The sequence below is a fragment of the Nomia melanderi genome, chromosome 1 (genome assembly GCF_051020985.1).
Source record: "Nomia melanderi isolate GNS246 chromosome 1, iyNomMela1, whole genome shotgun sequence".
NCBI lineage: Eukaryota > Metazoa > Arthropoda > Insecta > Hymenoptera > Halictidae > Nomia > Nomia melanderi.
The window spans coordinates 25992558-26017966 of record NC_134999.1 but is presented as its reverse complement, the minus strand read 5'-3'; the positions used below and the strand labels follow the sequence as shown (position 1 = coordinate 26017966).

Sequence of the window (25409 nt, the reverse complement as noted above, 5' to 3'; positions counted from 1 at the left end):
TAACGCACTTTTTTTTGTACATTCCAATATTTATATTGCGATATTTAAAACTTGTTTATTGTAATCTGTGTACTATTAAATAACAATCATATAATATTTTGTGTCGAAAAGATATGCGTAAACTGTGTACGATGACAATACCGATTTGGGTCAAAAGTCATCTGGTACTGACGTACAACGTCACTTTCAATCAGTTGGTTTCAAGGATGAATATTACATGCATGGTTGTAGTAAAAATTAATAGTAAAATAAAGAAAATGTCTGTTAATTTTAAATTAAAGATTAGTAAAGTCAGTAATTAAAAATATGTATATACTATTTTGTAGCATTACTGATCAATGTTTATCATTTCTACTACTATAATTTCAGTATCTTATAACTTTTATTTTTAACTTTTGCTCAACTACATATCATATCAGTGCTTTTTCTATTATATTGTTATAACAAAAAGACAACAAAAGTTGGTTAACAGTATTTTCAAGTAATAAAGCAATTATCTTTCCCATGTTAAACTTCATTCTTGTGAATAGCGAAGGTTGGTAATGTATTTAAATATTCATGGACACCTATCTATCTTTTTAGGTATTAAAAGTGCAATAAGATAGACAATATTTACAATATTTACAATATATATTTACACAGTATCACATCTAATAACAACACTTCAGTCTTCATTATTAACACTATGTTTAGTTTTCTACAGCTGGTTTTTATACATCTATTTTTACTAGGTGGTAACGTATTAAAATTGATTAAATTCTTTAATATAATTTAATAAAAACATATACAGCTAAATTAATTTTGTTATCATTATAAGAAAAGTCAGAAAATTGATTGGGGAAAACTGATTAAACTTAGAAAATAATTTTAAGTTAACATTTGAAAAAATATCTTCTGACACTTTCGGCAAAAGTAGCATTAAAATTGAATATTCTACATGGATAAATTGTGCGCATGCAGAAGAGTTTTGCAAAATTCACACATTTTTGTTGGTGAAAGACGATAATGAATTGCATGTTTCACGGAAATTTACATATTATGCAATGGACTGGAATATATCGTGCGTACGAGATTTTATGTTGCTTTTTTAAATGTTATCAACGAAAATTCAATATTAGTTCTGCATTACAGGAAAATGCTCGTATTTCAAAAGTGAAATGGATCGGCTTCGTGCTTAATCATTTAACACAACGTGTAAATAAATACGAAGCTGCGTTTTACAATATTTATAGAGAAAAACGTTTTGTGCACACAAAACAATATAATGATACAGGCGCTCGTCCGCTTCGAACATAAATACCTTTTAAAAATCAGTTATAGAACACAGATTACCAATGTAACTTACGCACTTAAAATAAAAACAATTATTACAACATATAAAAGTGTAAATACTTATGTTATTTCTAAATGAAAGTTACACATTACACCTTAAATATTACATTTCTCGAAAATGATGGTATAACCGGTGGATTTATACTTTCAACTGTCCCTTTATATTCCTATGGCACAAATTAATTGAATCCTGCTAGCAAATTAATTAAAATATAAGTATCGAAACGTATAGATAAATAAAATGTATATAAGATATATAATATATTCCCTATGTAAAAAGGAGATAATTCTACACAATAAGCAAGTAAAATGCAAAGAAAACAAAATCAATTATTAATAACATTTAATACATAAAATCTAATTTAAAGCTACACAAAATTAATGAAAAATAGATAAATAAATAAATAAACAATAATTTTATCTTCGAAGCTGTAACATCCAACCAAACCATTATTCATTTGATACGAAACTATCCCCAAACTCTGTCCCATACATTAAAGACACCGTACGCGATTAGTTGCACTCGGCAAACCATAAAACCGTTCCATTCACGAAGAAAGATATCCCTGAGGTGAAGTGACTCTTGGGAAGTCAAAGCCAGCTTCTCTTCCCGTACTTTTGTTGTGTGCACTTCCACTTGACTTCCCATGGAGCCTGTAACGCGTTATTCCCTCGGTGGCCGAGCGTTCCCCGAGTGTAACAGTAACGGGCCCTCGGAGTCGCGCCTGCACCAGTCACTTTCCATCCGCGTCTCCGCGCGAATTCAAAGTCTGTCAGTGACGGAACAGAGACGATGCCCGGGGTCCCAGCATTACGTCGCCTTTTGGGGTCTATCTCTTGCGTGTTAGCCTTGCCCTCGGTCTCCCGTGGCAACCAAACTGACTCGTGTCCTTAGTATATACAAGGGACACATCGCGCGTTGCAATCTGGACTGGGATCTGAGATCCTCGTCTGTCCGCTACAGCGGCAACGAAATTGACAGGCACACTAGCCGCGAATTGTCTTTGGGTTCTTCAGGGTTACGTGAATCACCTTAATCGGTGGACGAGATTGCCTAGCTTTATTTTGGCCCAGATTTTGAAAAACTCTACAGTCCCTGATCAGAACAGTAGAGACACCGTTGATGCCAGCTTAAAGAAAGTCAGCAATTATACAGGGTGTCGTGTAACTGATGGCACAAACGGATAGGGGCTGATTCTATGTCAAAATGTACATGGAAAATATACAATAGAATTTTTTCATGTGAGGCTTCGTTTTCGAAAATCTTGAATATTCGCCGGTTCCGCGTGAACTTCGCTATTGAATCTCTTAAAACAAAACTTTTATGCTTTGGTTTAGTCCGTGGAAGATATTGGAATGCAACAGATCGTGAAGTTATAAGAATTCTATATTTAATAAAATAGTATTTTATATATAATAGAAAAATAAACGGCTTGATCTTGTGGGACGAATGTTATAACCCGGGCTTCATTTCTTTGCTTAACTGTCGGTCTTCACACTATCATGAAAAAATTGTCAAATTACCTTTGGGAACTGTAATACAAGAATTAATAAAAAATGTTAAAAACTATACGTGACCGTCATTTTTTTATCAGGAACTGTATGTAAATTTTCATTTTCTTGTCGTCATTGCTTTCTTAACCTCGTGTCAGACCCGTGAGAATTTCGAATACAATTTAACAAATTTAAATATCACGTCATTCTTTCAAGTCCAAATAAATATTAATAGAAAAATGATATTGTAATGATATCAGCTGTAATACTTTACGGAAAACGTAAATACGGAATGAGTCTGAAGTTTTATGTTGAATCTGCTTGATCTGTTTGCTATGAATCTAGCACGTTACTGTAAGGTAAAGGATTAATAAATGTTATTAGGATTTTAATCACATAATACATTACTAATATCTTCTTTATGGATTCCTAGGATTTCCTATAAAAGATATGTAGAAAAACATATTAAAATTTGAGAATGATCTAGTGGGTAATTTTTTTGTTTTTAGTACCACCAGTCGGTAAAACGTGTTTCGAGATAAATGCGAGTTTTTAAAATCACCGGCTCCATGAGATACATGCTCCTCCCTCTTTTAAAGGTCTATCTTTTAAATGCAAACTATTTCGAATCCCGATGTAAAAATTCAACGGTAACTTAAAGGGATATATTTCTGCAAGTGAAGGAAGGAAATGTATTTTATGCTCAGAAAACCCAAAAACACTTCAAACCGCAAATGGTTTGCTCTTTGAAAATGAGCATGGCCATTTTGTTGACGTCAGTTCAAACAAATAATTCAATATTTAGGCAACAAAAGATCAATCCATAGTTTTCTTCCTCCCAATATGTACAAGTTCAACAGCAGAGTAAAATTTCTACCTAAAAGGTTTCGATCACTTAAAAAACCTTCTCCGCGAAAGATCGACGCTTCATTTCCATAAAAGAATAATTCCCATAAAGCAAGAAAATATTGCACATCGCGAGTCTACGTAACGACCAAGTTGTACAATTTCCGCTAAGACCACATTCCTCGATCGTTATTACGAATTACCGGATCCCCCGTGATAGGTCCGAGCAGGAAAATACGTCGCGACGCCATATCGCTGGGGACTGGCAGTAAAAACCGTAGACGCCGCTACTCGACCATCCACTTCTTCGTTGTCTTCGTTTCCCTCTTCGTCGCGACTCGGTTTTTCCTACCTCCACGCGGACCGACTTCTTTCGACGAGAATCTGGCCGCGTCGTTCCGCAGGATGCACTACCCGACGCCGAAGTGTCACTCGGAGACTGCGGTCTTCTGTTTCGCGGAACTTTCCCGGGGAAAGTGTCCCCGGGAGGAGAAACAGTTCCACGGTGACCATCGTGAATGCAAATTGAAATCGCGGACGACCACCGCTCGGATCATTCGAATTCTTCTCCCTAATTTCACTCTGCTTTCGTTCGTATTGTTCGGCCCGATGACGTTTAATTGATATGATGTTTAACCCCTTAACCGGTTAACTCTGGAATTTAGTTTCGGAAACTTCTTGTGCGCGAAATAAAATCAAAGAATGATGTGTGTATTTGTTAAATGTACCTATAATGTATTCTAACGAAGAAGAGTTACACGTTTAACTAAAAAAAAAAGAATAGGTAATTTGTTGTTAAAAGAATTCGTGCCATTTTACATTTTGAAATGACATGATACTAATCAAACACAGGGCACATTTATCTATATAATATGTTCTAACGGAAAACTGAAGCGAAACGAAGAAGAATTACATGTCTGTATAAAAAAATAAAGAATTCAGTAAACAGTATTGTCCTCGAACTTTAATTCAAGTATTCGTCTTTTTCCCATTTTCTTGTGAACGAAAAATTGTTGTCATTCGATTGCTGGTCACAAAAACTTTTCAAAAGAAGAACCCGACCTAAATTTAACCGTTCCACCACTTTGTATATTTGTTCTTTGTATGTCTTTAGAAACAATAGTCTGAAATGTAGCATGACATTACAACTGGTAAACTAAAGCGTTAGAAACTCGATTTTGAGATGTGGTATGTTGAGTTTTATTAACAAATTATTGATACTATCGTAGGAGGTATGGTTTGTAAAGTTTATTTGGGAATCTGATAAATGGAAATTAACGTTTTAACGCTAGGACTATCAAACGAATCGAAATGGAGCATCTTGCATATTTTCTTTTATATTATTAAAATTCTGAAAATATCTTTGCAAAAAATTGTTAAATTCATTTATGTATTTACGGAGATACAATAGTACAATTTTTCCCAATCTCAGAAAATGTGAAACAACATTTTCCAAATCACAAAAATACCTTTCTAACTTCTTTGAGAACTTATAAAGAAGTCACTGTAACCGCTCAGCAGTTCTAAGGTTAAATGGTCCGTAAATAATGAAACGATGTGTTGAATTGAACGAAACGTGTAATGGGTCTGTTACATCAGTGATTTAAAAGAGAATTTTCATTCCCTTAATGTAAAATCGATTGTACTTCTCCAAATTCTATGCCAGTATATTGTTCTATACTGTTTTACAAATAAATTGTTAAATGAATTCTGTTTCAAAAACAATGTAAATGAAATATTGTACGTTTTCACAACGTATTGAACAGCTTCCTATATTTCTCCACAAAAAATATTGTTTCTTTTCTGTACTACTTTTTTTCACTAAATTACAAAAACCATTTATTTATAAAATATATATATATATATATATATATATATATATATATATCTGTATGAAATAGTAGTACAAATACATAATGCGTATGCATCCTTGAAAATTTTCATGTTACAACGGAATGAAATTTCTCAACATTTTCCTACTTTTTCCTCAAATATGGTTTTCCAATTGCAATCAAGAAGAAAAATACTATTTGTCCCAATTGCATAGATCACCCTATATACTACCAATAAGTTTCCTGAGTACTATCGACAAATTCTTTCGTTTGCGGTGGATCTTCAATAACAGATGTAGAATCATATTTTGCGACCTAACCGATGTTCAAGCGATCGAAATCCATTTGTTAGAATCACAAAGACGAATTACTGGCGGGGATAACACTCGTGAACTCTTTATCGATCAACCTCAAAGGAATGCATTCATTCTCCAGCGTTCGTCGCGAAAAGTTGCACATTATGCAGGTCGAAAGATTTACGTCTACGAGGATTATCGTTTATATTTCCTCGTTTGCATATTCATTGTATTCCTGTCTAATATCGTCGTCCGCGGTTATTTACTGATGACCGGATTTTTCATTTAGGCGATTTTGGTGTTTTAGCTATTAAAAAAGATAAATATTCCTGAAATGTATTTCATTATCGTGCATTAGTACGCGATGTGCATATATGTATATAGATATATATAGGACCAATGATATATATATATATATATATATATATATATATATATATATATATATATATATATATCAATATTAGTCCTGTGGATCACAATGACCCACGCGGTGCGAATGACTAATCACATGAAATTAGTACGGAACATATTAAGTAGAAACTATTTGAATAAAATGTTTGAATTGTGGTTATTTATATAATATATATTATCCCACTGCCTTATTCTATTTGATTTTATTTATTAACTAATTTTGCGTTTACCTATAGAAGTAATTTTTCCCCAAGTTATTCTATTGTTACAAATAGTATACTTTTCAAATCAGGTGTTCCATATTTGGTGCCGTTATCCAACTTACATCGTTAATACTTCACACTCGCGCGTACCATTTATTTCACTTCGGCATATTGGTACTCTCCGTAAAATTTTCGAAACGCATTACGGATCGCGGCACTGACAACGGTGCGGCGCAGTTTCGGTGCATCATCGGTTGTACAGATAAAAGGAAAAAAGGACAATGTACATATTGAGAAACACTCGGGAAACCGTGACGGTAACCACGTACGCTTATAGTTTTACTGGACACGTGTATCGCAATCGTAAACTTCGAAACGCCACCAGGGAATCGTCCGCTCGAAATCGAACATTCCCTTCCTTTCTCCCTGATCGATAAACCATTTTACGAGAACTGCAGTCCGATTACGGTGAACCGCTGCTTTCAATGCCCGCTATCCCTGCTTGTTTGCCTGCGCCCGCCTAAAAATTTATGCGAGCTCGCTAACAGCCGACAATATAATAGCAACGTGTTTCTCAAGATTTTACGCGTCTACCGAGTATTCCTTCAAAGAGATTCAATTCTGAGCTACAAACTACGCTCGACCGTCTTGCGATTTTGATGTTTTTGTCACCTAATTCTTTGAGCTGAAGACATGTTTAACACTAAAACTGCCGAGTAATTGGAGTGACTTAAACATGTAATTCTTTTATGTTTTTCTTTAGTTTTCCATTAAAGAGTACCTGAAGTGCATTCGTCCTGCGTTTGACGAGTACACACATCATTTTTTGATCTTATTCCATGCGAAACGAGAGATTTTTCAAACTAAATTCCATAGTTAACAGGCTAAAGGCTTGCGATAAGCTTGAGACTTTAAACTCAAAAATCAAACTTTGTTGTTTTTAACTTTTAACCAATACAACTTCCACCATCATGTTTGTTACGTTCTTCTGATTAAAATAGCACCAAACACGATAGAATTACGATCATAATAACTGGTATAATAAGCGATTGAAATTTTGGATACAGAGAAGGATTGTGTATAGAAAAGAAAAAGAAATTATTTAATGTTCACTATACTTGCAAAACAAAAAGTCTGGAGTCGGTCAATTTGACCTGTCCCGTAGTTTTAATGTTCAACGTCTAGGGTAAGTCGGTAAAAGATGGCCCACTTTTTTAACCTTTAAGTATGAAGGTCTGAAAATTACCGATTAATGGTAAATATTCTCGATTGTGGGAACTAAGAAAAAAATTTATTATATTCATTTGTTTTTACTTGTTTAAACATCTCTGCATAACAATAGTATAAACTATATAACGAACATTTCACTTGATTCAGAATTCACGATATTTTATGTGGAGGTCTGTGAAACCGCACGTCCATACTTGAAGGTGAAAAACTACTATTGCATCATAAATGTCATTGATACGTAATAAAAAATAAAATCTATTTATAAAAATAGATATATGTATATAAGAACAATAGTTAAATAGGTTTCTGTAGAAGATTCAGTATACCACTCAAGAAAACTGAAAATATTTGACACTTCTAATGTGGTCGAGCCATCTCATTCGAAATTACCCTATACAACTCCACTTAACCCCAGAACTGTTAGATAATAACAGTGACTTTATAATTCCTCGAAGGAGCTGCAACAATACTTTTGTGATTTGGAAATTTTTGTTTCGCACTTCTTTTCGTTATATTTTTAAATTACATTAACTCTTTGATTCACATTTATTAAGATTTGGAGAAACTTTTACTTGTGCAATCCAGATTTTTCATTTCAGGATAGACAAATTCATGGATCAGTGATGATTGTAATTCTTCCTACTTATATTACTTATTATATATTTTTTAAGAAGTATGCAACATTTCTGATTGTAAATAACGCTTTTCAAACGGAGCTGGATGCAGAAAATGTAATAACGTTGAATGTAGGTTGATTTTAGGATGTTAAATATTAGGAATTTATTGAGCTTGAAATAAACTGAATTTACATACTGAGATAGCCATTAATATTAGGTCAAATATTAAATTTGAAATCAGCTAACTATATTCATTAAATCGTTTATAAATACTGAGACATCTGTCAAACCTGAAATAAACTGAATTTATTTAGTTAGCTTGAAATATTAGGACACTCACGAAATTCGAAATTTTATTTATCAAATTAATTATTTGTCAGAATGCTTATCAACTTCAGAATAAACTTGATAAATCGTCACAAAGTCGGGGATAATATTAAATATCCACATAAAATATCACAAACCGAGGCTGAATAACATTACGTATTTAAAAAATCAATTGAAAACACAATTTTTTTATATTAATTGAATATTTTCTAACGTTTAGATTAATTGAATATTTTCTAAAGGTTCTCATTTTTTCTAATAACACTTAACCGATGAGAACCAACATTCGAGGATCCTTCTAACTTACCATTGCCTAGATTTCACACAGAATTTCATTAGAAAAGCGGCAGTGGCGACCCCAGATTATTTTTGAGACCCGCATAAATGACCTAGAAATTCGTTCGACTGTTATGAGCCGACGAATGTAGTTCAAGTATCTACTTTTCTACTATGCGGCACGTTCATAGATGTTTGGGTAGTCGTAATGAAGTCGACGGTTTGAACCAGTTTTTACGGTTCTCGATCGATTTTTCAGTCTTTTCATCGACTGAGCTCTCCTGTGAGGCTTCAAGTCATTCCGACGACCGGCTTTTGAACACTTTGAAACAACCTTTTCGTGATCGTGCACACTTTTAAACCGTGTGTTTAGAAGCTGTCCGTAATTCGGCAGCAGACTCCTCGTCCTCGATGCCGCGATTCACAACGCGCTGTTACGTTTTTGGAACAAATTCGACGTTGAAACGGGTGCACAAAGATGACAACTGTCAGGTATCGCGGAGGATCATTTTCCCAGCAGAATGATGGAGTGAGCTCGAAACGATTTTGCTTCGTGATGGATAGACTCCGGATTTTTTTATAAATTAACACTAAAACTACTAGACGGGTCAAAATGACCCATTCCTGATTCCTTTTTTTGCAATTATTAAAAGATGATAGATGTTTCTTTGAGAAATTATTAAAGAAATTCGGTTAGCAATACATAAACTGAATTGTAAATGAATTAATGTTTCAATAGATGCACTCTTGGAGTTTTTATAGGCGAATTTCAAAATGTCAATTTAACTGCTCGGTAATATAACCGTAGAAACAAACATACTACCAGTCGAAATGACTGGTTTCGGTTTCTTGTTTCGCAATTATTGATGTCTTAAGATCATTGGGTATTCGAAATGATTTAAAAAATAAATAGTTTCACTTGAAGACTGTAATGAATGTCTGAAGAAACTAAAAATAATCTACTGTTACCATTTTTATGGAGACTGCATATAAATCGTATTAAATGCTCGGTAGTTCTAGTGTTAAATTAAAGAGATCGAAGTACATTAACAGTTAGGCAACCGCCTAAAAAATGAATTATAATTATAACCTTTTTCATTAACTTTAATTGAACTCATTTCACAGGTCTCATTAAAAATTATATTTTATAAAAGTGAGAAAAGTATTTAATAAATTTCAAATTTCCCCAGCTCAAGGCTTACTGAATAACGAAAAGCATAAACAAAATAAATAGTGATGCGTTGCTACGGAAAACGTGGAAGATTTTTCCATTCGTTCGGCTAAGTGTGAAATTATGAATGTACGAATAATTGAAGAGCATTTGTAGAAAATATAAAAAATGTTTTTGAAATTATATGAATGTTGCTAAAATTATTTTATTTCAGGTTATATGTATGTATTTTTATTCGAGATTTAATTTGTGCATGGACAGTGTACATATGTATGTTTTAGGTACTCTATCTATGTAATTCATTTATATAGTTATAATTGAAAAGATTACCTAACATTAACCTAGATTTTTGGCACTATTAATGTTTGTTTATACAAGAACGATTCCACTTAAATTGTACAATTTAGTTACAAAATATTTGTGTCTCGGTTCGTTTTATTATATTTAAATTATGTTATTATTTTGTATCGCATTGTCCGTGCAATCTTGATACTGTAGGCAGTAAAAAACGTTTTATCATAGGTCAGTGTTGTTAATGTTGCTATTAACATTAGTGTTTGTCAATATTACTAATATTAATTTGTGAAATTCATTTGATACAATTTTTCAATTTCGCCATTGATTTCAGCTGATTCGTATTGATATTTAATTTAGATAGTGTTTACGTTAGGCGCAAACATGTGAATCCTTGGAAAAGTACAGTGTCGTATCAATGAAGCCAAGTTCCTTAAAAAACAGGAAGCGACTTGGTGCTTGTAGGAAAGATATAAAACATATTAATATTCGCAGTGCGTCAGGAAACAGTGTCCGTAAGCCAGAAACCCGTAAAACAGACAATAGAGAGGATCATTTGATTCGCCAGCTCCCTGAAGCTAACCGTTTTAAAACCGCAGTTGATAGTCGCAATGAAATATTGCCACATCTTCGCGATGAATTCGTGCTAGACTTCGCAAAAAGCACCGAGAACATGTTCTTAAGTTTATATCCGCACTAAGAAAGAAAATTACGGTCTTTATCGTTCTTTTTTTCTTTATTTGAATTAACTTATTAGTTATTGGTCGTTTAGATATTTAATAATAACTATCACTAATTATTTTCTATTTCTGTAATATGTCACCTAAGACTTGAAAAAGGCACGATCAAAATATATTTATACTTTTCCTGTATCACATTATCAACAATAGAAACAAATTGAAAATTACTGATTATAAGTATCTATTTACATACTAATCATAATATAAAAATAAGACTAAAATAGACGTTTCAGATATCGTTTAATAGCTACCAAATAAATAAGATGATAAGAATAGTGTAGCAGTTTATTAAAGCTTGCATTTTATTGTATTATTAGTGGATCCATCTTCTATAAATACAAGACATTTGAAAAGAGGAATTAATCTAAAATAAGTGCTTGTAAGCATATATTTTCTACTACATAAAAATCAATTTAAAACAGACAGTTCTGATATTGTTAAATAGGTGACAGATGAATAAGAAAATGAAAATTGTGTTGCAATTCATTATAGCTTCCATTTTATCGTATTTTCATCGAATACATGTCCCATAAATACATAAAATTTGAAGTCTAGAGTAGGAATATCATTATATTATTTTTAATTATTTCTGTAGAACAATATTCTTTAGTCCAGCTCTTATAAAATCGTTGTTACCATGCTTTCTCATGCAATCTCTGATTATATTTAATTGAATATTCTGTGTACGAATAACACATTAATCGATTTTTTATTAATTAATTCTTGTGTTCAGTGTATTTAATATAATTACTTCAATGGTATAAAATACGCTGTCACGTTAATTATTGCGCGATAACTGAAAATTTAATGTGTTAGTTATTACAAGCTCGAACGCAACGAATATGACATATTAAATATTTTAATTGGCATAGAGGGTTTATCAAAACTCGACAAAGTCCCTTAATAGAAATACAAATTTCTCTTTGACCTCCACTTCGCTAAGTTATTCTGTTACACACATTTTTCTAACTTGCATTGCATGAAATGTATTCAGACGTTAATATCCGAGAGAAAGAGACAACGAAAATAATTATAATTATTGTTCCATTTGTTACTCGAACTGAAAGGTTAATAACGGTAACAGTTTCTTTTTATGTACAAAAAAACATTTTTAACCAAAACATGAATAATAAAACAAAGTAATTAAATTGTTCATTTTTCAATTAAACGGTTTCATGTTTGACTTTTATAATAATAATAATTTTATAATTACTATACCCAACGGCTATTGCAGCACAAAATCCACATAGTGAATATTATTATTAATTCCCATCGTGGAATACAAAATATTCCTAAAATATAAAAGGACCAAATTCCAAATTCCCAATCAATATTAATCTGCCATTGGTACAATTGAAATAATTGCAGTTATTTCCAGAGAACATTAATCCAATTATGTTAACGAGACTGCAGTGATGAAGAGAAGTAATCTCAGGAGTCACTTTTTTATATAAAGTATTTAAGTAGAGGTAATGTATTTAGACGTGTTTCGAAACGAATAAAAACGAAAGATACAAAAAGTTACAAAGTAACATAGTGGGCGCATGTATTGTCAATTTATGAATGTAAAGAATCTCTAAAAAATTACATCCAAGCGACCAATTCTTAATTCAAATTCGAAACGAAACATTCTTTCGATATTTCCATTCATCCAACACCCTTTAAGTATCACACGATTCGGAATTGTTCGAAATATTCAAAACGCACGCCATACTTCAAACCATTCATTCTTTGTTTCATAATCGATGACATTTTCTTATTTACATTGATCTGTGTCTTGTTCCCTGAACTGATTAAAAATGAGATTTATCTGTTTAAAATATCATACAATCTTAAGAATGAAATAATTACATAAAGTTTATTAAAAAAAAAAAAAATACTTCCTATTGTAAAGAATTTTATTTTCCTTCACTGGCAAAATTATCTCCAGAATTGCGGTCACGCGAGAAATTCCGTTCTCGTCTCGCTCCGGTATTATTAATGAAACATTTTGACAAGAATTCGGCTGAAATGATTGACGAACAGCCCGTAGCATTCACGTGAATAATTCATCCAGCTTATATCGTTGACTGGAAACTATAATTAAGCTTGTTACAAAGATCGTCGTTGTCGGATCACGACTTCCACGTTTCCTCCATCCGGCGCGTGAAACGAACGAAATTAATCTCCGCGATTATTAAACCCGGCGTCGATCAGAAAGGATGATAAATGCCTCTCGATAATTTTATCAGCTCGTCGCCCCACGCCGGGCGCGTTGATTATAATCGATGCGGTTTTACGACGCGGGAACACGCTTCCTTCCCTCATTTCCACTACGCAACCGGCCGACCACCCCTTCCCAGCTTAATCCTCCGATCCTGATGAAAACTTGCGTCGAGTACCTTTTATCGAGGCTAATCTTATTGGCCGTTTATGAATGATGAAGCAGTGCGATATATCGGGCCTAGCTTCCGTCAATATTTAGAGGCGAGCATAATACGATTTCGATTTTAAAACACTTTAGGTTCTAAATCAAAAGTTTTAGGAAACGTACATTTATTTTCACAATCTACGTTAACTCACTTACCATATTCAACAAAAATTAATATTTTTATAAGCAAATGCTATCGTTTATTAGTTTAAATTTCACTGATACTGAAATATGTGGTTTCAAGGCGATGCCACCAGGGAGTGTAGGGTTAAGACGTGACTGACTCCATTTTTTGAGACTTGAAAAATTGTATGGTCAATGAGTTTACCCCTTACTCTACAATATCGTATCAGACTTGCGGTGAAGATTTCAAATAGAATTTAACAAATATAAATATTACTCGATCCTTCCAAGTTCAAATAAATATTATTTTTCTATTATTAATTGCAATGCTTCCGAGTAGACGTAGAAATAGAATAAGTGTAGAATTTTCCTCTGTTTCTAATGAATTACGAACAATAAAATATCTCTATCGAGTGCAATTGGTAAAGAAATCGTACGGCAAGGGGTCAGCAGCGAAATAGTACCAGCATCCACAGTAGTCAAAGAAATCATAATACTGGAGATCAACGTAAATCCGTCCCAAGCAAAATTCATTAATTCATCCGAGTGTTACCGTTCCCTGTCTTCGTCCCGGGGTTCAAGCGATGTTCTTGCGTTCTCGATTTATCTTCTCGGCGAAACGCGCATTAATTTGCCCCGGCGCGATAAACGTAAATATTCTCCGGGTAGCATTTATTAAATCCGAACGACGACGCAGTACTTGGCGGCGGCGAAGCGATGGCCGGAGTGCGAGCGTGGGTGGGGGTGCAAATGCGTATCGTTCCGTTTTCATAAATCAACTGGAATATTCACCGAACCCGGGAGTCGTTTCTGCTCGCTTTCGAATAAAAAGGGATGATCGCGTCCCTGTGAAAGTTCGACAGGATACGGACACGTGGCCAGCGATAGCTCTGAAATAGTTTCGAAAACGTTTTCGAGCTGGCGGTTCCGGGGCTAGGGGAAAAAACCGGCGGAAGAACGCAAAAAACCGCGACCGGTATCGCGTCCAGAACTTTCGGGGAAAACTGTCTGGGTAGGGTGCAACGTGGACGTCAGGCCACGAAAAGCAAACCACCCCGCAGGTTTCACCCGTGGAAAAATTACGGGGCCGGGGGATGAACCGAGCAAATGAACCGGGGCTTTTTACGGCCCTCCTTTCTCGCATGACCGACTTCGGGACTCTTCGGAAGCATATATCAGAATGTCTTGAAGAAAGACCTCGACAACGAAGACCCCTGGGTTCGGGGAACAATTCACACGTACACTCACCCGCATCCGAACAGGCCATTCAAGATTGTCACAGGAATATCTAGTAACAAAGCAACCTCCTTTTAAATGCATGCTTTTCGAAGTAATTCTAACAAGGGAACTTTTTCAACCAGCACACGCCGATTTTGATGGAACTTATGTGAGATATAGTTTTGCAGAAAATATTTGTCACGTATTTTTTCTTGTCGGTCAACATCCGCTTTGAACGGATAAAAACACGCCTCGAAGGTGAGAGTTGAAAGTATATTAATATCTCTGAAACTAGGGGGTATAGAAAAAAAATTTTTGTTTAAATTGTTCGCCTCGAAATGGACAATTTAGACTTATACGTAGATACATATAAAGAGAATAGTTAAATAGCCCTTTATGCAAGATTCGGTATACCACTGAGGATAATTGAAAATATAGATATTTGATGGTATGAATGAGATCGAGCTATCTCATCCGGAATTATTCTGACTATAGTAGGTATACTTCTACATGTAACTGTATACAATACATATATTTATATAGTTCTACATGCAATTATATTGATATAATTACATAGTTTTACATATTATTATATATAATTTGTACTACTATATTTTTAAGTTCTTTCTTACCTTTTGTGTAATTATTACGTCTGTAACTGTAAATTATTTAGTAATTCTCAATTCAACTGTAAATAACAGTTACGAATACAGTAATTACGTCAATATATTATTTTTTCTGCAACTATTTCCATTATTTATGTACACTTAATAAAACGAGAAAATTCTCGTTGTGACTTCAGATGAATTGGAATAATTTTCAGTACTATGACATGTTTTATGTCAAACATGTTTTGTAAATTATTATGTCGTACAATGTGAAATGTCGGATTTTGCGGAAAATACAATCAAAAAATGTGAACAATTTTGAATGTTTAGAATGAATAAATTCTAATGATATCCTTATAAACCACTGTTTCCAGTTTACCACACGACTCGTTTTGCAAACAAACATCACCAAAACGAAATCTCTCAAAACAATGCTGCACTGTTCTTTCTCTCGCAATATTGTTTCCAAGTGCTTTGTTTATATTTTGAACGATGTTTGCAGCATTATTTACAAGTTTGAATTCATACAAAAAAATTACACGAATGTTGGCGGTATCCACGTTTCTCTAAAAAACGATGCAAAAAATAGATATTATGCAACAATTCTTTGCAAAAAACTACTGTGACATTCGGTAATGGAATTGTTGAAGAGGTTATATAAAAAACGAAGGAAAATCAACAACAGGGGTACAAACGTTTATGGGTAAGAAAAATTCAACATTTCATATTACATGACCTAGTAGGAACATCTAATATTGAAAATTTAATATTAGAACTACCGAACATTTAATGCGATTGGTATGTAATCCCAATAAAAATTGTAACAATAGATTATTTTCAGTTTCTTCAGACATTCATTATAGTTTTCAAGTGAAGCTAGTTATTTTTAAAATCATTTTGAATATTCAATGCTTTGAAGATATCAATAATTGCGAAATAAAAAAACCGAAATTAGTTATTATTACTAGTACGATAGTTCTAGTGTTAATTGCCATAGTGTATATGGACAAACTTCGAAGAAAGCGTTTGAAATGGAAAAGTAACTATAGACGAATATTTAACAATGCTAATTCTATATTTTTCCATTCTTATTTTATTCATTCCAAAATTATTGAATATTTTACTATTATTAAATAAATTTGTGTTCGTTACACACATTTCAATGGAAAATGTATTTCAGAAAATGTACATATACGTATACAATTAATATTCTACAATTTCTTTGCACTTGATTGCTCTTAATATTAACTTAAAATATTAACTTAAACTTATTATTTAAATTTAGTCATTTCCTCTCGATTGACTTTTCGACTTCTCCGAGCATTTAACGCGATTAATATATAATGTTTATAAAGTTGCAACAATAATTTTTTTCGGTTTCTCCATATATTGATTATAGTATTGAAGTGAAACTATTTATGTTTCGAATCATTTCGAATATTCAATGCTTTTAAGATATCAATAATTGCGAAACAAAGACATCGAAACCAGTCATTTTGACGGTAGTTCTAATGTTAATAGCGATAGTGTACACTTACAGAATACTGTTTCTTTATAAACTTGTTGCTTACGAAGGATGTTACTTTAAATACATCGTGCACCATTGGAAAATCTCGGGTACTAAATATTGCATAACCAGCCAGTCAGCGCAAGCTAAGGGTAAACGAAACACAAATAGCGTGGGCGGAGTGAACAGGAATCACCGTGACATAGTTTCGTTTACTGATACAACATTTAGGTAATAGCAGTTTCGATCGACTCGTCGCAAAGACTCGAATCGGCGAGAGCGTATGGTAATGCCAAGATAAAGCGAAAATGTAGTATGAAAGCGGTCACTCAATTCGTCGTCGAATTACGTCGGTGTTCAAACCCTCCGCCTGTGCAATTATTGACTTTCGATCGAAACTTCAGCGAATTCGGTTGTACGAAATTGCCGAGCCGCCCTCGTGAAGCAGAAATTGATAGTACGCGCGTGTAAACTAGACGCGTAACGATTCATTATTGAGAAATTAGAGGGTCGTCGAGTCGTCGAGTACGCAACGGTCGTATCTTTTTACACACGCGTAAATCACTTTGCGAAGCGTTTACACTAAACTACTGAGCAGCTAAATTGAATTTTTGAAATTTCTCTACAGAAGTTCCAAGAGTACATTTGTTGAAAGTTTAATTGATTTACACTTCAGTTTGTGTGGTGCTGAATCCATTTCCTTAATCACTTCTCAGGGAAATATTTGTTATCTTTTTAATAATTGCGAAAAGAAGAAATCAGGAATGAGTCGTTTAACCTCGTTTATAGACATTTTTATAGCAACAGATTTATATAACAATAAATTAATGTAATATGACTATTGTGAGACCGGGGAAACATGTTTTGATGAATAAATGGTATGCATCACATTAACATCTTTTTAAATCGAATTCATGAATGATGAAACAAAAATATGATATTAAACATTTTTTATGCAACGTTTACATAGCCGATAGTATAATTTATAATTTTTAATTTATATCATCTCATGGATCGCATGATAAGAGCAACCTCACACGAAAAGTAATTGTTTTGAAATCGTGAGATAAAGAATTATCAAACAAACATCTCTTTTCAATTTTGAATAATTATGCTTGGTTAAGTGAGCATGAATATATGGAAATTATAAAAGTTGATTTTATTTTTTATATGTTCTTGAAGACTGATATTTTAAAAAAATTATGAAGCAAGTTCGATATAGAAATACAAGGAATCGATAATATTTTGTACAACGATTCAGATAGCGTTGTGATTTCATTATTGTCTGAACACGTTCTTCTCAAAACAGATTTTCTTTCTACGGTATAATAATGATAATATTATTATTTTCCCATTATTGTACACTCCTAAATACACTTTTTTCAACAAAGGATATACAAAAGTTCTAAATCTTGAAAACTTATTAATCTTGTTAAATTAAAGTTTGTGAAATTTTATATGTAATTCTTTGTTGAAGAATAAACATTTCTTCGAGAATATTCTTTTCGATATTTACAATTTTTTTATTATTTACAGGATCAATTTGGGAACACAACGCATGAGGACAGAAAAGAAAAGACATATTCATACAATAAAATATCTGTAAGTGCAAAAATTATTATATAATTATTATTACGTAGATTACTATACAATTATTATTACATACATAATTGCAATAAAAGCTGGTGTAAAATATAAATACCTATATGCCATACATAAATTACATGCATACTCTTTTAAAATACTTCTTCATAATTTTCATGAAATGTGAAAAAACGTAGATAAAAGAAGTAGAATCCTTTTTCTTAATTATTTTCTTGGAGTATTGTGAAAATGTTGCGAAATTATTACATCGCAAGTACAAATAATTCGTAGCAAGCGTGATGTACATAAATACATCGTTCGCGAACATGATACTTTGGATTCTAAAAGTACAGCGTGTTTGCAGTCTTATGCTAATGGACGCTCTAAATTAAGATCGTTGTTAAATCACGCGATAAATTGTACCTTCTGCTTCGCAATCTGGCGTGTTATTAACAGTATCTAAAATTAACACGTCAAATATTAAATGGATTACATTATGTTGTTTTCGATACCTACGATTTATCAAATTATTATTTATCACGATATTGTCACATTGCTTTCGAGCAATCGAATGTATAATGATATTTTCGTGACTTGTTTACGGTAATAAAATAATTTTAATGATTTCAACGAATCTCATATGTTTAATAACACATCATTACGCGGAATTTTTCACAGATTTTTCTTTGTGTACATTAATTTGCAAAAGTAAATATTATACAGAGAATTCATTAAAATTTCATCGCGTTAGGAATAAAAGGTAAATTCTTTGAAACAACAAGGGAGTCGTTTATTTAATTTGTTATACACATTGCTGTATAATGTAAATTCATGAAATACGCAAATTAATAAATAATTTCCAGTTTTTTAAATAATAAACTATATTTTTAAAGAACTAATGAAGAAGTCGGAAATTCAGTAAACTTTAAAATACGCTAGTTTAGGATTTTTATAAATTGAACTTGCGAATCATAAATTTATTTAGAATTTATTCTAATATTTCTTTTTTTTATAACAATTTTAATGAACTCCAAATCTAGTAATACATTTATAAAGGAAAAGTGAAATATTTTTTAAAGTTCATTCATAAACTTAGCTTCATGAACTTAGTTTCGAAATTGAAACGAACTCTAAAGAATGTATCGAAAATAGTATTGTTCGTTTTCTTATAAACTTACCGGAGTGAAACTAATAAAAACAGAATTTCAATTATTAATTTTCTATTTTCAGAATTAATCATACCTTGTCTTATTACTTTCGTTTGTTACCACTAGCACCGAACGTCAGAGCTACCTCTCGTATTTATTATTTCACTGTTCCATTTATATTTATTGCGTTTTGTATGCAAGATATGATTCATAAACAAACTCGTCTGCCTGGCGGGTTACATTAGAAGGCTCTTTAGTCAGATTTAATGAGTTGCCTCGACAAAGGAGCCGCTGTCAGTTTCCTTTATATCGGTATAAAGCACAGCTTGACCATACGAACGGCTAACCTTTCCGAAAGTACACGTTTCAGGGTGTATGAAACCATGAAAAGTGATTGTTGTGCAAATATAATGTAATGCTCTGACGTAGGAAATAGGTATAACACACATTTAGTTATTTATCGCCCTTCTGGTTCCAAATTTAATATATTGTGGTACTACGTGTTGTTTGTAGAGAATAAAATCGCAGTTTACTATATTTAAAAATTTTTAAAAACGTACATATTGTGCTCTAACTTTGGGAAATTGCAAGTCATATTAAAATAGTAATATCTCGACACACACTGGCTATTTAGGACTGCGAAATATTCTGCGCTCTAAAACTTCACATCATTTTTTATCGTACAGAGTGGAAATCGTTGGCTCAGAATTAGTCCAACTCATTTAAAAATTTTGATTGGCTAGTTTATTTCAAAGTGTTACTATATTTTCCTATTTGTTTACTAAAAATATTCGTTAAAATAAACAGACACGAGATAAACAACCTAATATGCTACTGAATAATAATATGTTTTATACTACTAATTTAAAGTTTCATATACTATATTTAATATTTTATATTCTTTTATTTCATACTTTACACATACACTTTATGTTTTATACTTTATTATTTAGAACTTATACTTAAACTACTAAGATTTTCTTCATTTTCACCGGTAATGCATATTAGAAAAGCGAAAAATTTGCGGGGCGCGAGTATGTTAACACTAAAACTATCAAACTGGTCAAAATGATCCATTCCCGATTTCTTCTTTTTGCAATTATTGAAAAGATAACAGATATTTCTCGGTGGAACGATTAAAGAATTTGATTTAACAATACACAAACTGAATTGTAAATCAATTAAAATCTCAATCGATGAATTCTTGAAGTTTCTATAGAGGAATGTCAAAAAGTCAGTTTAATTACTCGGTAGTTGTAGTGTTTATATTGTGTATCTTACAGTTTATATTGCATATTTTATTATGTACGCTAAAAGTGATAGACAAAGCTCTTAGTGTGGCGGGTGCTCCTTTACGGTTTTGGGGTAAGTGCAGCGCTGTCTAACGCAGTCCTCTTACTGAAAAGCACCCTCGCTTCACGGACTCTATGGCCAGATTCTCCGGGAACAATGTCCTTATGTTTTAGGCAGCACAACGTCAGGCTATTTGCCATTCCCAACTTTCACTCGCCACTCTCTCATAAACATCCCTGTGCGAACCGATAGTTCAATGACCCAATATACTCGCCAACCCCTACCTGACAAGTTTTGCTTGCAAGTAGAATGGCAAGATCTTCGGCTCATCGACTTAACTCTAACTTCAATATTTTATGAGATACTTATGAATAAAGTTTTCAGATTGAAGAGACTCGGAGTTAGAATCATTATTCCAATTTTTTTCTTTATTTGTACACAATACAATTATATTATTGAAAACAAAATTTTATTAGAATTGTAATATATAATATATAAAATATTAAATTTGAAAATTTATATGTACGTTAAATTTAATTTCTAGAATTTTCTTATTAACAAGTTGTATATTTCTACCCAGATATTTATTTGTTAATCCTAATAAATATATTTTAATTCGTAAAAGCAACATGAAATAGATCATTAAAACTGTGAATCGTCCTCTTTTGATTTTGTTAGAATTTGAAGTTTTCAGTACTTCCGCTACTAAATCCTTTCGAAAGAAAAAATGCTCTCCTAACGAACGTGAAAATCCTATAAAAAATATCGAGACCGACGTGAAATACGTACCCGACAGTCCGTGGTATGGAATTATTACGAAGCATTTGGATTCGTTACGTGTGTGTCCAACTTTGACACCAAGCGTAACGATGCATCACGCTAGAACAACATAAATCGACTAATCTCGACGTTGACTCGATTTGAGCTCCGACGAATTCGCAAAAACACAGTGCACCGTAGAAAATCTCACGTGTAGAGTACACTGAAAAAGTATTAACGTATTCGGTCCTTTCGTGATGAATTTGTGTTCAAAATTAGCATGTTAATTTTCTCCATGTTTTTCAGCATTTCATTGTACAGACAAATAATTTTTTCATTTAAAAATTAGTCAATAATTTACCATAGAAATGAGTGTATTATGAGAAAACCGAGAATCTCTTGGTAAAAGAAGTGTCGGTATTACCAGATATTGGTGTTACCTAGAAGAAATTTATTATCGGACAAAACCATATAGATTACATTAAATTTATTTTACATAATGAATAAATTTTAAAATTATAAGTAGAAAACCAGAAAATAAAATCACACCATAAATTATCAATTTTAAGAATTGATAAAGAAACAACAGATATCAAAATTTGTTAAAAAAGAATTGCGTATATGTTTGTCTGATTTCACTTGAATAAGAAAATATAATCTTTATTAAACGATAAGATTAAAATTGATAAAAAAATATACTTGTATGTATATGTAAATGTGTAAATAGTACTGCCTACCGTCTTAATATAAATATAGGAATACCCTAGAAAAAGCAAAGAAAAAGAAAAACACAAATAAAAAGTTTCCAGGGCATATTTAACAATTTGTAGTAACATTCTAATTACTGGTTTAATTTAATAATTGTTTACCTTGCATGTTTAATGGAAGGATAAAGTAATACTTATTATGATGTGCTCCATTTAGTGCACGCAATGTTCAATTTTTTTCTCAGAAAGGAGTATTCACCTGTGGTATTAAAGCCAGTAAAAAGTAGGTTACTTCTATTTAAAGACAAGCATAATTAGATTTTCTGGAAAAAAAGCTTTGCATTGGATATTTGTATTTTTCTTTCAAAAAGTAATTTTTCTGTATAAAATCATAAACCACTTGAAATTCTTGGACTTAACTTTATTTGATAGTTAAACGTTATTCAAATTGTTGAAAACAAAAATTTGTCGAAAATACTTAGCCATATCGGTTCTTATTTTAAAGGAATTGTTAACATCTTACGTTGAAAAATTATTTTATTTAATTTTCTCAAATAATTCTTCTTCGCGTGATATAGCGATTAATTTATTAATGATCACACACTAACTCAGCGCCTATCTTTTGTAACGATATCATTTAGTTCTTTATCAATGAATTTATCAATGAATAAAAACCTTCTAAAATTATCATTTAAGAAATGAATAAATTACAAGTACTGTTATAAAAAGAGCCCAAAAGAATGTTTAAAAAGTAATAATTCTCCGAATAAATGATAATCGATAAATTACAATTTTATTGAATAGTGACTATTCTCAGTGCATCATTACAATTATAATTTTATTCAAATAAAATTATCTTTGTTATTCTTATCTTTTTTCCACTGCCCGCTTTATTTGTTCGGCCCAGGAGTGTGGCGCAAAGGTATTCAAAATAATGAATAAAAACTGATGATTAAATTCAATCTAATTATTATTTACAAATAATGAATAATTAATATATTCGTCATTTAAAAATTCCTTATTTTTTATTCGTTATTCAGAATAACCTTTAATCCAACGCTGCATACAATAATATAAAAAACGTAAATGGCATTGCCTTGCTACCAACTAAATTAATAAATGCAAATAACAAATACCCAATAGTAAATAACAAATAAGGATTCTCTATGCGAATAACTTGAATAACAAATAATCAAATAGCGATTAATTATTTATTCGTTATTGTTATTGATAGAATTACGTAATGTAATATGAATTATTTATATAAATATACAACTCAAATTCTCAGATTAATAGAAGAATAGCATACAACATACAACGATGCACCGCAAAAGCACAAAACACACCGGAACTTACTCGCAACAATTTATATCGACTACATATGTTTAGTATCGTATGCAAATTTTATACACTTTAAATTAAAATTAACCGAAATATAAAGTTTTGTTTACAATTATGCATCTTTGTTTAACACTAAAACTACCGAGCAGTTTATTTGACGTTTTGAAATTTCTCTATAGAAATTCTAAGAGTGCATCTATCGAAACTTCAATTGATTTACAATTCAGTTTGCGTATTGTTAAATCAATTTCTTCAATAATTTCTTAGAGAAACATCTGTTATCTTTTTAGTAATTGCAAAAGGAAAACATCAGGAATGGGTCAGTTTAACCGGTCGGGTAGTTTCAGCGTTAAAATTGTCTGTCATTTCTCGAATATGTACGGAAATTTTTCCTGGCACTAAAAGAGTTAATTATCAATCGTTCAGCAGTTATTGAAATAAAATTTTATTCCAATAACGCCCAACATTGATCCCCAATATTGATCGTACGGGATGTGTTGGAGAATTTTTACGTGGAGGAAAATCAAAGGAGCAAAAAATTTAAGAAGCGACAGGGAGAAAGAGAGGGAGGCAGAGCGAAGCAGAGTGCAAGCAAGCGAATTCAAAAATCCACCGGTGGATCGAATGGTGTCGCGTGCATTATTCTTTTACACCTCGTTTGCGTTTAATGAGTCGAATGAACGACATGCGCCGCCAATTTGTGGCCGGATTATGCTGGGGTTCTGGCTCGTTGCAGAAGGAAAACCGTAGATTGTAGTTAGCGGTAACAGGTCAAGTAGCCAGAGGCTTTATGAAATTAATGAAAGGTTTTCATGTGCGAGCGAAGCCGGTCTACAAACGAAGAATGTCAAAGACCGCGTTCGTATTTTCAGTCTCGCGTGTCCCCCTTTTTTTCGCTTAACAGCTTAAATTCCCAGCCTGGCGAACAAGAGCAATCCGCTCGCTTATTTTCTGGAAGTGCTTTCTGTAAATTCATCAACCGGCGGAATTTCCGGTTAAGAAGCCATCTAGTCCTCGCGTCTAGTTTCCTTTCTCTTATCGCGACGATCGTTGCCGTGAAAACGGTATAAAAATTCAACGAAGTTTGGGCTGCGTTTGAGTGTTGTGAAGTTGGGCTACGAATCTCCATCGGTGATTTTATTCCCCTCGATAATGTGGTTCTTTGCAGTTGGCTTCGTTGTGGGGATGTATATGTCTAATTTGCATTAGTACGTGGGTTACCGTAAAAGTTGCGGGGAAGACTGAGGAAAGTTACAAATAAGTTTGGAGTAACGGTTTCGTTGTTTTTCAAAATATTCTCCTTCAACATTAATACGTTTTCCATTGCGTTGTGTTTCTAAGTTTTCTAAACTTAAAAATGTGCAGCTTTACGAAATTAACGAACAGTATAACAGCGGATACCCGAAACTTTTGCAGCAACCTAGATACAAGGATAATTGCAAATTCTGAAATTCAACTTTTCTCCCTTTAATATTTCCTGAGTAACATTTTATTGGTATTAATATTATATAGGTATTATAAGGAAATACAAAGGAATACAATGCGTTGGGCACGTTTTTCCATTATTATCACTTTTTTAATTGTCATCATAAAATAAACATATAACATAATATGTAACATTATCAAAGAATGTGCACCC

The 25409-nt window shown here is 32.5% G+C and overlaps 1 protein-coding gene across 7 annotated transcripts in view; it reads left to right on the top strand.

The window, feature by feature from the left end:
- LOC116430042 (uncharacterized) overlaps positions 1-25409 on the top strand; it is a 600329-nt gene that overhangs the window by 507354 nt on the left and 67566 nt on the right. For all 7 annotated transcript variants that reach the window (XM_076372489.1, XM_076372483.1, XM_076372486.1 and 4 more), the window contains one exon: positions 18475-18540. In XM_076372489.1, coding sequence (XP_076228604.1) covers positions 18475-18540 — 66 coding nt within the window. The remainder of the gene's footprint in view (positions 1-18474; positions 18541-25409) is intronic.